This window comes from Mirounga leonina, unplaced genomic scaffold (assembly GCF_011800145.1).
Source record: "Mirounga leonina isolate KUSES-001 unplaced genomic scaffold, KU_Mleo_1.0 Mir_127, whole genome shotgun sequence".
In the NCBI taxonomy this organism is placed as follows: Eukaryota; Metazoa; Chordata; class Mammalia; order Carnivora; family Phocidae; genus Mirounga; species Mirounga leonina.
This window is the reverse complement of record NW_023270316.1, coordinates 66,168,345-66,181,089: the sequence shown is the minus strand read 5'-3', so window position 1 is coordinate 66,181,089 and position 12,745 is coordinate 66,168,345. Positions and strand designations below refer to the sequence as shown.

The 12,745-nt window shown below is 37.4% G+C and overlaps 1 protein-coding gene across 7 annotated transcripts in view; it reads left to right on the top strand.

Moving 5' to 3' along the window:
- Nucleotides 1-12,745, top strand: part of NBEA (neurobeachin) — a 683,633-nt gene that overhangs the window by 562,874 nt on the left and 108,014 nt on the right. For all 7 annotated transcript variants that reach the window (XM_035003560.1, XM_035003559.1, XM_035003554.1 and 4 more), the window contains 3 exons: nt 4,254-4,371; nt 4,697-4,799; nt 11,112-11,227. In XM_035003560.1, coding sequence (XP_034859451.1) covers nt 4,254-4,371; nt 4,697-4,799; nt 11,112-11,227 — 337 coding nt within the window. The remainder of the gene's footprint in view (nt 1-4,253; nt 4,372-4,696; nt 4,800-11,111; nt 11,228-12,745) is intronic.

The following is a 12,745-nucleotide window of genomic DNA, read 5'->3' as shown; positions in this document are numbered from 1 at the left end:
CGTTTACATTTTATTTTCCATCCTGTCTGTATGAATATATTACAAAAGATTTTCAGTTACTTACCAGAAATAAAATTGATGCTCAAGAGGGGTGCCAAATGATATTCTGTGACACACCTCAGTACATATTTTTTTAAATGAGAGATGTCAGTCTATAAACTAAAGTCAAAATACTGCAGCCTAAAGACCTTCCCTAACCCCTCTAGCGTGAAGGACTCCTTTCTGTGAGGGGGTGTGATCTTCCAGGATGGGGTATAACCGAGTCTAGAGTTCCCCAAGGGTGACAATTAGACTACCACAGAAGAGAAACCAGTTATCCTATTTTGTTTTTTAGGGACTTAATTCAGTCTAAAGTCAGGAGAGATGTCTGGTGGGCCCCACCATGAAGATAGTAAACATGAGACGTCTGAGGGCCAAACTAGAAAGCTTTTTCCAGTTCAGCCACGGAGTCGGAAATGCCCAGCCCTTGTAAGATTTCTTGTAGCCTTCCCCATATTTATTATCTCTGTCCACTTCTCTTAGTGATTTATTCAACAAACAAATGTGTATGGAGCACATATACACCAGGCACTGTTGTAGGCACCGGGTTTTGAGCAGTAAATGGGACAGACAAGGTCCTGTTCTCATAATACTCACCTCAGAGGGGGAGGACAGAGGAAAAAAGAAACAAAAAAATAAATAAGTTCCATGCACAGAATTAAAATAAAGTGATACAATAGAAGAGACAGTAGAGATTAATTTTGGTGATTCTACACACTAGATGCCAGGAAAGGCACCTCCCAAGAGGGGATATAAAAAATGTTTAAATAAAATATTTTAGGAAAGTTTTATTGCATATGCAATTTTGAAGGGAATGAGAAGAAGAGAGAGCAAGATGTGGTTTGTTATAAAAAAAAGAAGAGGACTCTAGGCTCTAGTGGATTTCCTGGCAGGGAATTATGACCAGGTTAGAGCATTATCTTTTATCAACCCGTCGTTAAGGATTTCAAAGCTTAAATATGACAAAGGTTACTATAAAGTAATTAGGAAGATTTTTTTATAAAGTTGTAAGTAGTTATGTATATAAATAATTTTCCTTCCCACAGCCCCTTTGGTAAGGGCTGTACACTTACTCAGATGATACTGCCCTTGCTCAAAATAGCTTTGTACCTTTGGATCTGTCTTTTGGAATTTGCTGCCTGAGCTGTTTACGAGCTACTTGCAAAATAATTTTCGTTTAGTTTTATTCTCTCTCTCTCCTCTTACTCCTTGCCTCCAGGCTTTACTGAGTTCCTCTGATTATTTCGGTCTTCTTATTTTCTTGCTCCTAAGGGCCCCTGAGGCCCCTTGTGGCCCCAGCTGGAGGGAGAACTGATTGAGTTTGTCTATCAGTCTGGACCCATCGGGAGAGAAAAACCATATAGCAACTTAAACAGGGAAAGTGTAATATGAATAACTATAATATAAATTATACCAGGAGGTTAGAGTAACAGGGAATGGTGAGTAAGAAACAAAAAGAACTTAAGGATTATAGGAAGAGTATTGGAAAAGAGCAGCCTCGACCCTTAGAGCTGTCCCTGAACCCAAGGAAGAGGCTCCCCCAGGCCTCACTGGGGAAGGCTGGGCTGTAGCTCACTGAAGGGTGGAGAAGGCACTCTGGTGCTCTGCTGGAGGTACTTGCTGGAGCTCTGTCCTCTAGAACTTTCCAGAAATCTACCCTCTAGGGAGTCTTTGAAACTGTTCATGGGAGGGGTTCTCACCAGAGGCCCTCTGCTACAAAACTGCCTGGGGCAGAGGGAAGTTCTAGAAAAACCTTTGAGTCACTGGGTGCTGTTGGCCATCGCACACTGCAGGGGCCGGGCCCTGGAGGAGCCGCAGGTTGTGCAGGAAGCTGTTGAGGGAGCCCGCCAGCACCAGGAAGGAAAACCCCTTCCTCCCGCCGGCAGTGTCTCTTCAGTGTCTTTTCCGGACAAAGCTTAACGCCAACCTGTAGTTAACAAAGCAAAAACAAAGGGTACAGATGCATTTTCACAGAACAAGCAATTAAGGGTGACCTGGGGCTGGAAAAGAATCAAGAACTGGTAAAGCTGGTGAGACCGTCTTACAGGGAGCACTTAAGGAGTCAGACTAGCGCCTATGTGTTTGTGAACTACCGGCCTACTGGAAGTAAAATAATGGGAAGGAGTACTTGACCAAATACGCATTGAATCATTCCCAAAGAGAAAAATAAGTAAACATGTGAGTGAGGTGTGTGTGTTCTAGTGCATGCGTGTGCGTGTGTGTGTGTGTGTCTGTCTCTTTTTCTCCATCCTTCTAGCACAACGGCTTTCCCAGAAGGGTACCAACATAGCTTTCATGAAAAGATCTCTCCTTTTTTCTGAAATGATACTCATTGTACTGTTTGGGTTTTCAAATGACCTTAATAGTTGTATTTTTTAGTGAAATAATGGTCACGTGGCAGATTGTTTTTGTTGTTTGGGCTGTTTTATTTGTCTCAAAATGTTCCCTACTTGACAAAAAAGTTATCAATCTTGTATCAGTACTCTTTCCATTAAAAACAAATTATACTGGTCTATGAAATGCAAGTCTGGAGAACATTGCACCGAACTAAGGATTTATTGATATAAATTGTGGCAAGTCACTATAACCCTTTTGTGAAATGTATAGCTTTACATTTAGAAGTCAAAACAACAGTTGTCGCTTTATGCTCAACAATAAAGACATATAAACAGGACTTAAATGATAACTAAGGCCATGAACTTAAGGTTCATTGTCTTTGCTTAGACTAACCAGTAATAGTATTATTATCACTGTTTTTCAGATGATGAAAATCAGATGGAGTTAAATAATTTTTCCAAGGTCCTATAACCGCTACATAGCAGAGCCAAGATTTCAATAGGACTCTGACTGGCTCCAGAACGTTTCAGGATTTAAGTAGATGTCTGACTGCCTCCAAAAACTTTCTAGCGTCTAGGGAAAGACAAAAACTGAATTAAGGAGTTAGAAAATGGAATTTTCAAAATACACAAGACTAAAGGATCATATTTTTTTTCCTAGAGAAAAGAAATGTAAAAAGGGAATTCATAACTTGTTTGCAAAGCTTAAGGAACATCATGCATGTAAAATTCAACCAGTTTTGATTTCATCAAAGCAAATACAAATGTAGTAGATCATATAGAGTGTAGTAATGTAAGTAGAAATGTGTTTTGTATTGTGAATATACATTGGTGTATCAGGAGGGACTGCATTTGTTGCAGATTTGACTGCAGTGCCTTTATCAAATATGGACTTATCTGTATCATGTAACAAGAAGTGCAGATATGATGGTTGCTGAGCTCGTTTCACTAACTCAGTATTCAGGCCAGCCTCGCTGCAGTTCCCTTGGCCTTCCTCTTATGGTTTATACAGTTGCTGCTATGGTTTCTGCCATTACATCTCCACCCAAGAAAGAAGGAAAAAGGAGTGTGCCAGCTACGCATACCTCATTTTATCAGCTGAGGCATCCCCAACTGACCCTGGTTTTGTTCTTGTTAGCCAGTTTGGGGTCAAATGTCCTCACTCCTAGTTTCCAGGGAATTTGAGAAAGCAAGGAATACCTTTGCTATAATTGACTTAGACTGTAGATCAGCCACATTGGCCCCAGGACCAAATTCAGGCCACCCCTGTTGTTATAAATAAAGTTTTATTGGAACACAGCCACACCCATTCATTTATGCATTGTCTTTGACTGCTTTCACTCTATTATGGCAAAGATGAGTAGCTGTGATAGGGACCATGTTGCCTTTAAAGTCTAAAAATATTTGCTATTTGTCCTTTTACCAAAAATATTTGCTACCCCTACCTTAGACCAATCTTGATCCACTGCCTGGTGTTGACCACATGGACACTGGGGCTAACTGGGCTTCCATTAAGCAAGGAAGAAGGAAGAAAAGGAGTGCTGGAAAAGGACCAACAGCATATGTCAGGTTACCTTGTCCAACTAATTATATACAAGACCAAAAAACTATATTTTCTGTTTTAAGTCACAGGGTCACTTTGGACATACAATTTTTCTGCTACTTCATTTCTTCATGAGTCAACTAAGAAAATTTAGAAAGGTAGAAATTTTGCAAATACGGTATACAGAATCAAATAATTGACTGTTGTGATCTATCATGAATTCAGGAAGATAATCCCTAATTTATTGACTTTTATACAGCACTATCTAAAATATTGTCAGACTAAGTCTTAGACACACATTTTACTGACACTTCCCTTTGAACTATTTATTTTAGGTTCTTGCGTACACTGAAGGACTTCATGGAAAATGGATGTTCAGCGAGATACGAGCTGTGTTTTCAAGACGTTATCTTCTACAAAACACTGCTTTGGAAGTATTTATGGCAAACCGAAGTAAGGCCCCTTAAATATTTGGAAAGGAAATGTACTCATATCTGGATGTTATTTATTTACATGGTGTGATACTGTCTTCATTTTTCCCTGCTGTATTTCTCTCTTTGATATGCCCTCACGAAAACAAAAATAAAAATAAAAATTAATTTGCTTGAAAATGTTAATCCTAGATTTCTCATGGATAAAGTTCTACAGAAAGCTGATTTTCCATGAAGATTCATTACCTTTACAAATGAATCATGATAGGCACTTGAAAATGATTTCTAAAATTGATGGGTTAGCTCTCCTGTGGTTTTCTAAATCATGTTTTTTCTTCTTACCACAGCCTCGGTTATGTTTAATTTCCCTGATCAAGCAACAGTAAAAAAAGTTGTCTATAGCTTGCCTCGGGTTGGAGTAGGGACCAGCTATGGTTTGCCGCAAGCCAGGTAATTATATCATATTACACATTATCTATAGTTCATTAAAATATTTTAATCTCAATATGACAGAAATATAGATAAGGTTATACCATTATAATTATTTTGAGAACCAAGGAATTTTCTCTGCAAGCCATTTGTAGGTAAAGAGGTTATGGAAACAGGTATTTTAAGAATGACAGAATAGTTTGTGTATAGTTTTCTTTAACACGTATATAAATGAGGAAGTAAAAAAGTTGATTGCATACCATAGCTAGCATATAATTAAGACATTTTTGCTTAAGATCTTACAAAAAACATGCCAAAAGCTTCATGATATTTGTGATTAATTGTTCTTTAGTCACATATAAGTTGTTTTTGTAAATGCTATGTATAGATGCTTCTTCATGAAAATGATAAAACCCTTAGAATTTATTGAGACTAGTAGTCGTGAATGATGATGTGGTTTTAACCATTTCCTAAATCTTTCATCCTATTATTTTAAAATATCATTTGAAATCTTATTTTATTGAAAGATACTGCTCTAATAGATAACAGAGTCAGTAATATGTGTCACTAGATTTAGTTGGTCAGTTTTTGGCTCCAAGTAACTGAATACCTGTCCAAAAGTGGCTTAAACAAAAGGGTGTTTTGCTGTTTGAGTCTTATTTTATAAAAGGTCTGGAGTTAAGGAGTTGCCAGTACTGGCTCAGAGGTTCAATGATGTCAGGACCCTCAGTTGACCTCATGTTCACAAAATCACTACTAGTGCTCCAGACACCACAGTTTCACCAACTGCATTAGGTGGGAAAAAGACACAAAGTGTTTCTCATCGAGCTTCTATGTTTTAGGAAAGAATATATTTGTCAGCTGCCTCCCGCAGTCTTTATCTCAGGTCCCTTCAGGCTGAATGGGGTCACCTTCCTGTCCTTAAAACAATCACTGCCAAAGCGGAGTGAGTTGACTGGCTTAGGCCAATCATCCTCTGGGTAAGACTCAGGGTAAACTATACCTCTGAACTCCTTGCAACCTCCTACTTGAACAAAATAGGTTTCCTGGTGGCAAGAAAGAAAGAAACCAGCTTTGGACAGACAAACAACAGTAACTTCTACATGGTCCACTGTGTCTGTGGAAATTACTGCAGAGCCCTGCATGGAGGGAAAGAAAAACTAATCTTTGTCCATCTTCCCTTAAATAGGCTACCGACATTTAAAAGACAGGGGCTGTGTCTTATTTATCTTTTCATCTACAGCACCTAGCACAGTGCCTAATTGCCGAGGTGCTTTTTAGGTGCTACTCAGCTGGAGATACCTTGCATCCCAGTGCATCAGCTCTCGTATTAAGCTTACAGTGTAAGACCAGTTCACTGACATGTATGTACATGCTCAGGCTATTTCCTAGTAGAATGACAAGATTAAATTAAGACATTAGTGGATAATGAAGAAGTACTTCTGTAGAATACAGGTCAAAGGAAAAATGCATTTAATCTATCAAAAAAAAGAAAATGAGGTTAGTTTTGCAGGACTTGCTCTTACCGAATCGAAGCTGACTCATGTAATCACTGCTTCCTTTCCCAAGTGCTTACAAACTGTTTAATCATCAATGCAAGAATTTTTCCAGGAATTGACATTAAGAACTGACAAATAGGTTTCACTTTTTCTTTTTTTTAAAAATGATCTTCTGCCTCCTGACATCTTTCTCAGTGATCATGATTCTTCAGAGATTACCAATAGGGGTTTCTCAACGATGTGTATAAGTTCCTTCAGTGCTTTTGGACTGGTCTGGACCTGGGTGCATTTAAAACAACCAGAAGCTCCCTTATCTCTTAGGAGTATTATTTCCCTTTAACCACCTTTGGTCTCCCTTTGGCTGTTGGAAGATTATCATTCTTGATAGAAAAACTGGAAACAAAATAGATGTTTAATAGTTAGGGGTTTGCTCGCTCCAGACAGCCATTCAGTCTTAAAACCCTCTGGTCCTTTGTCCCCCGCCAAAGGCTCAACTCATTCTTAGTTTCCTAATGATATTCTCAGAAGTCCAGTTTTATGTATTTCCTGTGATACGTAGCCTTGGAAGCAGCAGATGGGGGTAGGAGAAACACTGAATCTAGGTTTAGACCTGCCACTTACTGGCTGGGTAACAGTAACAGAGCCTGGTACTTAGTAGGAACTCAGTACATATTAGTGGAAAGAATGAAGAACATTGGGCAAGAGGAATGACACTTCCATCTGCTGTAAAATGGAGACGGTATCTCTGAAAAGAGATGTTTTATGAATGTCTTGAGATCATAAAGTGAAGACATTTTGTAAAGTATAAACACATGCATACATAGTATGCAAATATATGCAACACGTACACACACATATAGATAAGTAGGGAGATGCATAGGAGGGTAGGTAAAGAGATCTATGCACCTGCTCCCATAAACACATGTGTATGTGGTAGGTAAGCTCCTGTTATATTTAGAGAATTGTCAAAGAGAAGGGACAATGTCTGGATCCTACCAGTGGAAGCCTTCCAGCTGAGAGTATCATGGTAGAAATCACCAAGGGCTTCATTCTCTGCTTTGTTTTCTTGACATTGGGTTTTATCAGTTTAAGCAGAGTTTATCAAACTCTAGGGAACTTACTCTAAGCTAAATCCATAAGATTTATAAACAAAAAAAATTTTACCAAATTCAAAGGCAGGTATACTGCGGGAATAATTGACTTCACATATCATTTAAGCCACTCCTTGGGCAAGCCCACCAAAGAGATCACATTACAAATCACATTGTTGCTTTGTCCTTTTAGAACGAAAGGAATATATCCATTAAGCCAGCATAGCCTAATAAATGCCTCTTTAATTAATTAATATCCATAGCTGTCATTTACTGAGAACATCCCCTGTGCCAGGGACTATACTTTGTTTTGGTTTATAAGCATTATTTCCTTGATTGATTGATTGATTGATTGATTGATTGTTTTTTGGCTTACAAACAATAAAAACTAATTTCTTGAGATTCTGGAGGCTAGGAAGTCTAAGATCAAGATGCCAGCAAATTTGGGGTCTGACTACAACCTGCTTCCTGATTCACAGATAGACATTTTCTCCCTGTGTTCTCCCATGGCAAAATGGAGCTCTCTGCCCCTAATTCTTAAAAGAACCACATTCCTAAAACAATGTGACTCTTACTCCATTTTACAGAGAAGAAAATTTTGATTTAGATAAGTAACTTATCTTGCCCAAGATCATAGCTCACTCTCAATTTCTATCCTGTGTCATCTGTCACGGTTTCCCACGTTGGTCATAAGAACAACACCTTGCCCCTGCACAGTGATGGAAAAATACTGGCAAAAACATGCCCATATTCTAGATTCCATGTTGATTATCAGTGTTTGGTTAATGTATTTTTCTATTCAGATAGTACAATCAATTAACTTTGGATTTAATCAGATTCTTCACTTACTAAGGACACACCTGGTTGTGTGATTTTAAATGGTCACCTTTTGTTAATGGTACTTAATAGTTTTCCTTCTCAGAGGGCAATTTTGTCTTCACCTTATCCCCTACTTCTAAAAGCATCCTACTATAGCCCAAATACATACCAAGCATCCTCATTCTAATATCTAAAGTTGTTATGGGTTATTTTAGAAAGCCCTATTGATTTACTGTTTCCCATTTTTTCTTCTTCATGTGATTGAATTATTTAATTTTTTATCATCACCTCTCTCTTCAGCCATTTTTTTCTTTTAGGGTGACCAGTAATTCAAGTCATGTAGTATGTACTTACCAAGACCCCACTATATACTAAGCACTGCTAAATGCTAAGCATATAACAGTAAGTAAAACAAGGTTCCTGCTCTCAATGAGTTTTAGTGGGAAAGATGGAGCAGTAAACAGGAAAAAATTATCCTTTCCCTGGACCTGCTTATAATCGGCTTTTCTCAATTCATTTCCCATGGCCACATTTTTCTTCACCATCACATAGTCTAAGAGTGATTTAGTAACTTTCTCCCATGATTTCCATTATTTATACTTAGTAGGATTTGTTTGATTTTTGATCTGGGAGTGTTTTTGATGGTCAGAATTATTTCCAGATCAGCAATTTTCTTCTTAAATTGTTTGGGTTCAAAATGTCAGCAAAGGAATTCAAAACTTTATTATATACATTGCTTTTAGCAGACTTATCTGAGCATGCCGCAGGTAAAAATTTTAGTCAGAATAGTAAAAATATGATTATAATGGTAATACTGTGCAAATTAGACCAGGCATATGATTATAATAGTAGCACAAGGAAAATTGGACTAAGCATAGTTTTTTAATTAATTCCTTGATAATTCAGAGACTAGCATGTTGCCATGACAACGTCAGGGTCAGGGCTAAAGTTTATAACATAAAATAGCTGGGAAGATTTTGAATCTTGGTACCAGTACGGATCAAAATCTGGAAGCACTGTGAAAATCATATTACAAATTAATTGAGGAATGTACTGAATTTTAGAATTGTACTAGAACATTTTTTTTATTTTATTATGTTATGTTAATCACCATACATTACATCATTAGTTTTTGATTTAGTGTTCCGTGAATTGAAGTATGAAACATCTGTACCATTTACCATTGCACTGAAGTGAATCATTAGACTCATATGCTTCCTTTGGAGTCAGTACGAGTCAAATATATGTTGCTAGGAAAGTTCTTCAAAAATGTCAATATTTTAAACATTGAGTTACACCTAATTATTCTGAAATTCTTAATTCACATTTGAATTTGAGATAACAAGTTCCTTTCCATCCTTCCTCCCTCCCTCCTTTTCCTCAACTAAACATATTTTAGCTCTATGTACAAAAACAGTACCTATTAAGATTCCATATGAATAGAAAAATTTGGAAATGAAACAGAAGTAGTCTTAAGTTTGCAGTTCCCAAACTGAGTGTCAAGGAACCCTGGGATGCCACAGTGAACTCACAGGTTGCTGCAAGGCAATTCATCCTTTTAGGGAAACAGAGCAACATCTGCCAGCACACAGACTATTGCTCAAGTTAGTTCTACGTTTCAACATTAGATAGCACTGCATTCTTTTCAGTGACGTCTTAGCTTTGTGGAACTAGTTTTGGGCAGTTGCTGTGATAAGAAACAAGAGCTGCATGAAACTCAGTGTGGAACAAATGTAGGTGGTGGGGTCAGATGTGACTCCCGAGGCTTAAGGAGCTCGGCCGTGTCCAGCAGGTGCACACATCCCTTTAGTAAGTAATTGTTGTTATTTAAGAATGAAGTAAAAATACTGTTTTTCTTCCAATTTAGGAGTATTTTCGAACAGACTTACGTGTTATTTAGCTCTAACTACTTAAACAGAACTGTTAGGTATTTCTTTTGGCCTAGGGACGACATGAAAAATTCCTGAACACTAAGGGTAGCATGTATTGAAAAAGTTCAGGAACCTTTGTCTTAGGTGATGATCATTCCAGAAACTCAGTAGCCTTACCATACTTTTAAAATACAGCTCACTTCCATTATTTCTTAGATGAACACAATGAACCTCAAAAGGTTCATCATGTATACAAATTGTCCTGATTTTATTCCCTTCAGCTATTCCCGTGTCCCTTCTTCTGAATTCATATGTTTTCAAAGTTCCCAGCTTGTTTTTTTAAATCGTGAGAGGGCTATGTGTGGTGTGGGTAGAGCTGTACACAGACGCACACTCTGTGTGGGGGCAGGGGTGGAGGGGTCAGTGGCCGCCATTATTACATGAAGTTTAAGTCAAATGCTTGCAAGATGGTACCTGACTACCTATACCCACTTAGCTTATTGGCATGGAAAAGATTTGCTCTATTGTTTTAAAGCTACTTTACTTACCTTGAGTGTAGTTTTATCTTTATTGTTCTTGTTGACTTGTAAAATACCCATTTGCAGCCATATTATACAAATAGGTGTGTTCATACTGGTTTATCCTGAGTCACTAATGTATCTTTTCTATAGTAGAATTTTCGAAGATTGGTAATATCTACAATTAAAACGTATTTTAAATTTCCCTAAGGATAAACCATAAGTTACTTTAAATGGATTGATATTAAACCAATGTATTAGTTAATACTGATTTTTAAAAGTCAGTAGGGGCACCTGGGTGGCTCAGTCGTTAAGTGTCTGCCTTCGGCTCAGGTCATGATCCCTGAGTCCTGGGATCGAGCCCCGCATCAGGCTCCCTGCTCCGCGGGAAGCCTGCTTCTCCCTCTCCTGCTCTCCCTGCTTGTGTTCCCTCTCTCGCTGTGTCTCTCTCTGTCAAATAAATAAAATCTTAAAAAAAAAAAAAAAGTCAGGAGTTAAAAGAGACTACATTTGTTACCGTTTGCTTAATTGCTAGGAGGATATCACTGGCCACTCCTCGGCAGCTTTATAAATCTTCCAACATGACTCAGCGTTGGCAAAGAAGGGAAATTTCAAACTTCGAATATTTGATGTTCCTTAACACTATAGCAGGTAAGAGATCTCATTCTTTAATTTCATAATATGTTTGTATTCATCAGAATCATTGGTAATATGACTTGATGGAATACATTTTTTCCTTGGAATTCAAATACAACATTAGAATAAATACTGAAGCACTCACGTTAAATGTTATCAGAAACTCTACAGGCTGGTATTGAGGTTTTAGATGCATTTGTTGTTGAAGAGGCTTTTCCTTGCTCCCCTTTTGCCATTTCCTTTGCTGACAGCTTTGTCTGAAGGTTTATTAGAGTCAACAAACCATTGCCAGAAAATGTCTGGAAATAATAATGGGAAAATGTAATTTCCCTACTTTGTCATTCTCAGCAATAGCAGCTAGACAGGAGAATAACAACAGGATTCTGCCTAGTACAGATGTCACCTGGATTATGGCATGATTGGGTTACAGGATCTTTTTTTTTTTTTTTTTTCTTAAAATCTTCAAATAAAAATATAAAATCAGATTGGATTTCTAAATGATGAGTAACTGCCATCAGCCTCAGCAGTACCATGCTTATAAATTAGAAGAAGGCAGTGGCTTTGTTTTTCTGCTAAATCCGGGGCTGTCAGTGGTTAAGCATGTTTATGAGATTTAAGTACCTCTTTCTTGTTTCCTAAATTAAGCTCCAGAAGCCCTTATTCATGTTGAATTACAAAAAGTTTACATCTATAAATCAGGCTCTACAAAAACTTTTTGGAATCAGATAAATTGAAGTAACTACATAAATACACATGCTTCCTTTTGGTTATTGTTCTATTATGAATAAAGGCCCAGAACCATGAATTTAGAGTCATGTTCTCTGAATCATTGCTTTAAAGGATAACTGTGTAATAGCCACTCTTTAAATTGATCATATATGGGTCAATATGGATGCTTTAGGGATTATACATATTAAATATGGACAATACAGATATGTATTCAATAGGCAAGAGAACACAATTTGTGAACAAAAAGGGATAAAAGAGTTGTTGGAAATGGTTTTGCACTTTAATCATTTAAAGCATATTGTAATGTTAATGCCTTTGCTAATAGGATACTAGAGGTACACCCAAAGGATTATTACATAAATTAAATGTTAGTATATATTTTATACACATGTCTCCATTATATACATATATCTTCACGTATATGAAGAGATACACACTTCAAGATATACACACTCGTACATCAGTGTGCATCAGTGTACATGATGTTTATATCTTAAAGAAACCTATTTACTCCCTCAAAGACATAGGAAATGGGTTATACTGTTTAATTAGCACATACTATTTACATGTATAGATAGAGTGGACTTAATGTAAATGTAAAAACTTCATTAGCATATTCAACTAACAGCACGATGTAGCAGAAAGAAGCTTCAGTGCCAAAGAGAAGAAAGATAGAACCTCAGATGTGCCAACTTTGTCCTAGAGCATAGGCGGAATTTCAAGTTTTAACCCTATCTTGGACTTTAATCTTTCAGTAACCATATTGAATATGTTCACATCTCTTGTGTAATAAATGATATGTTT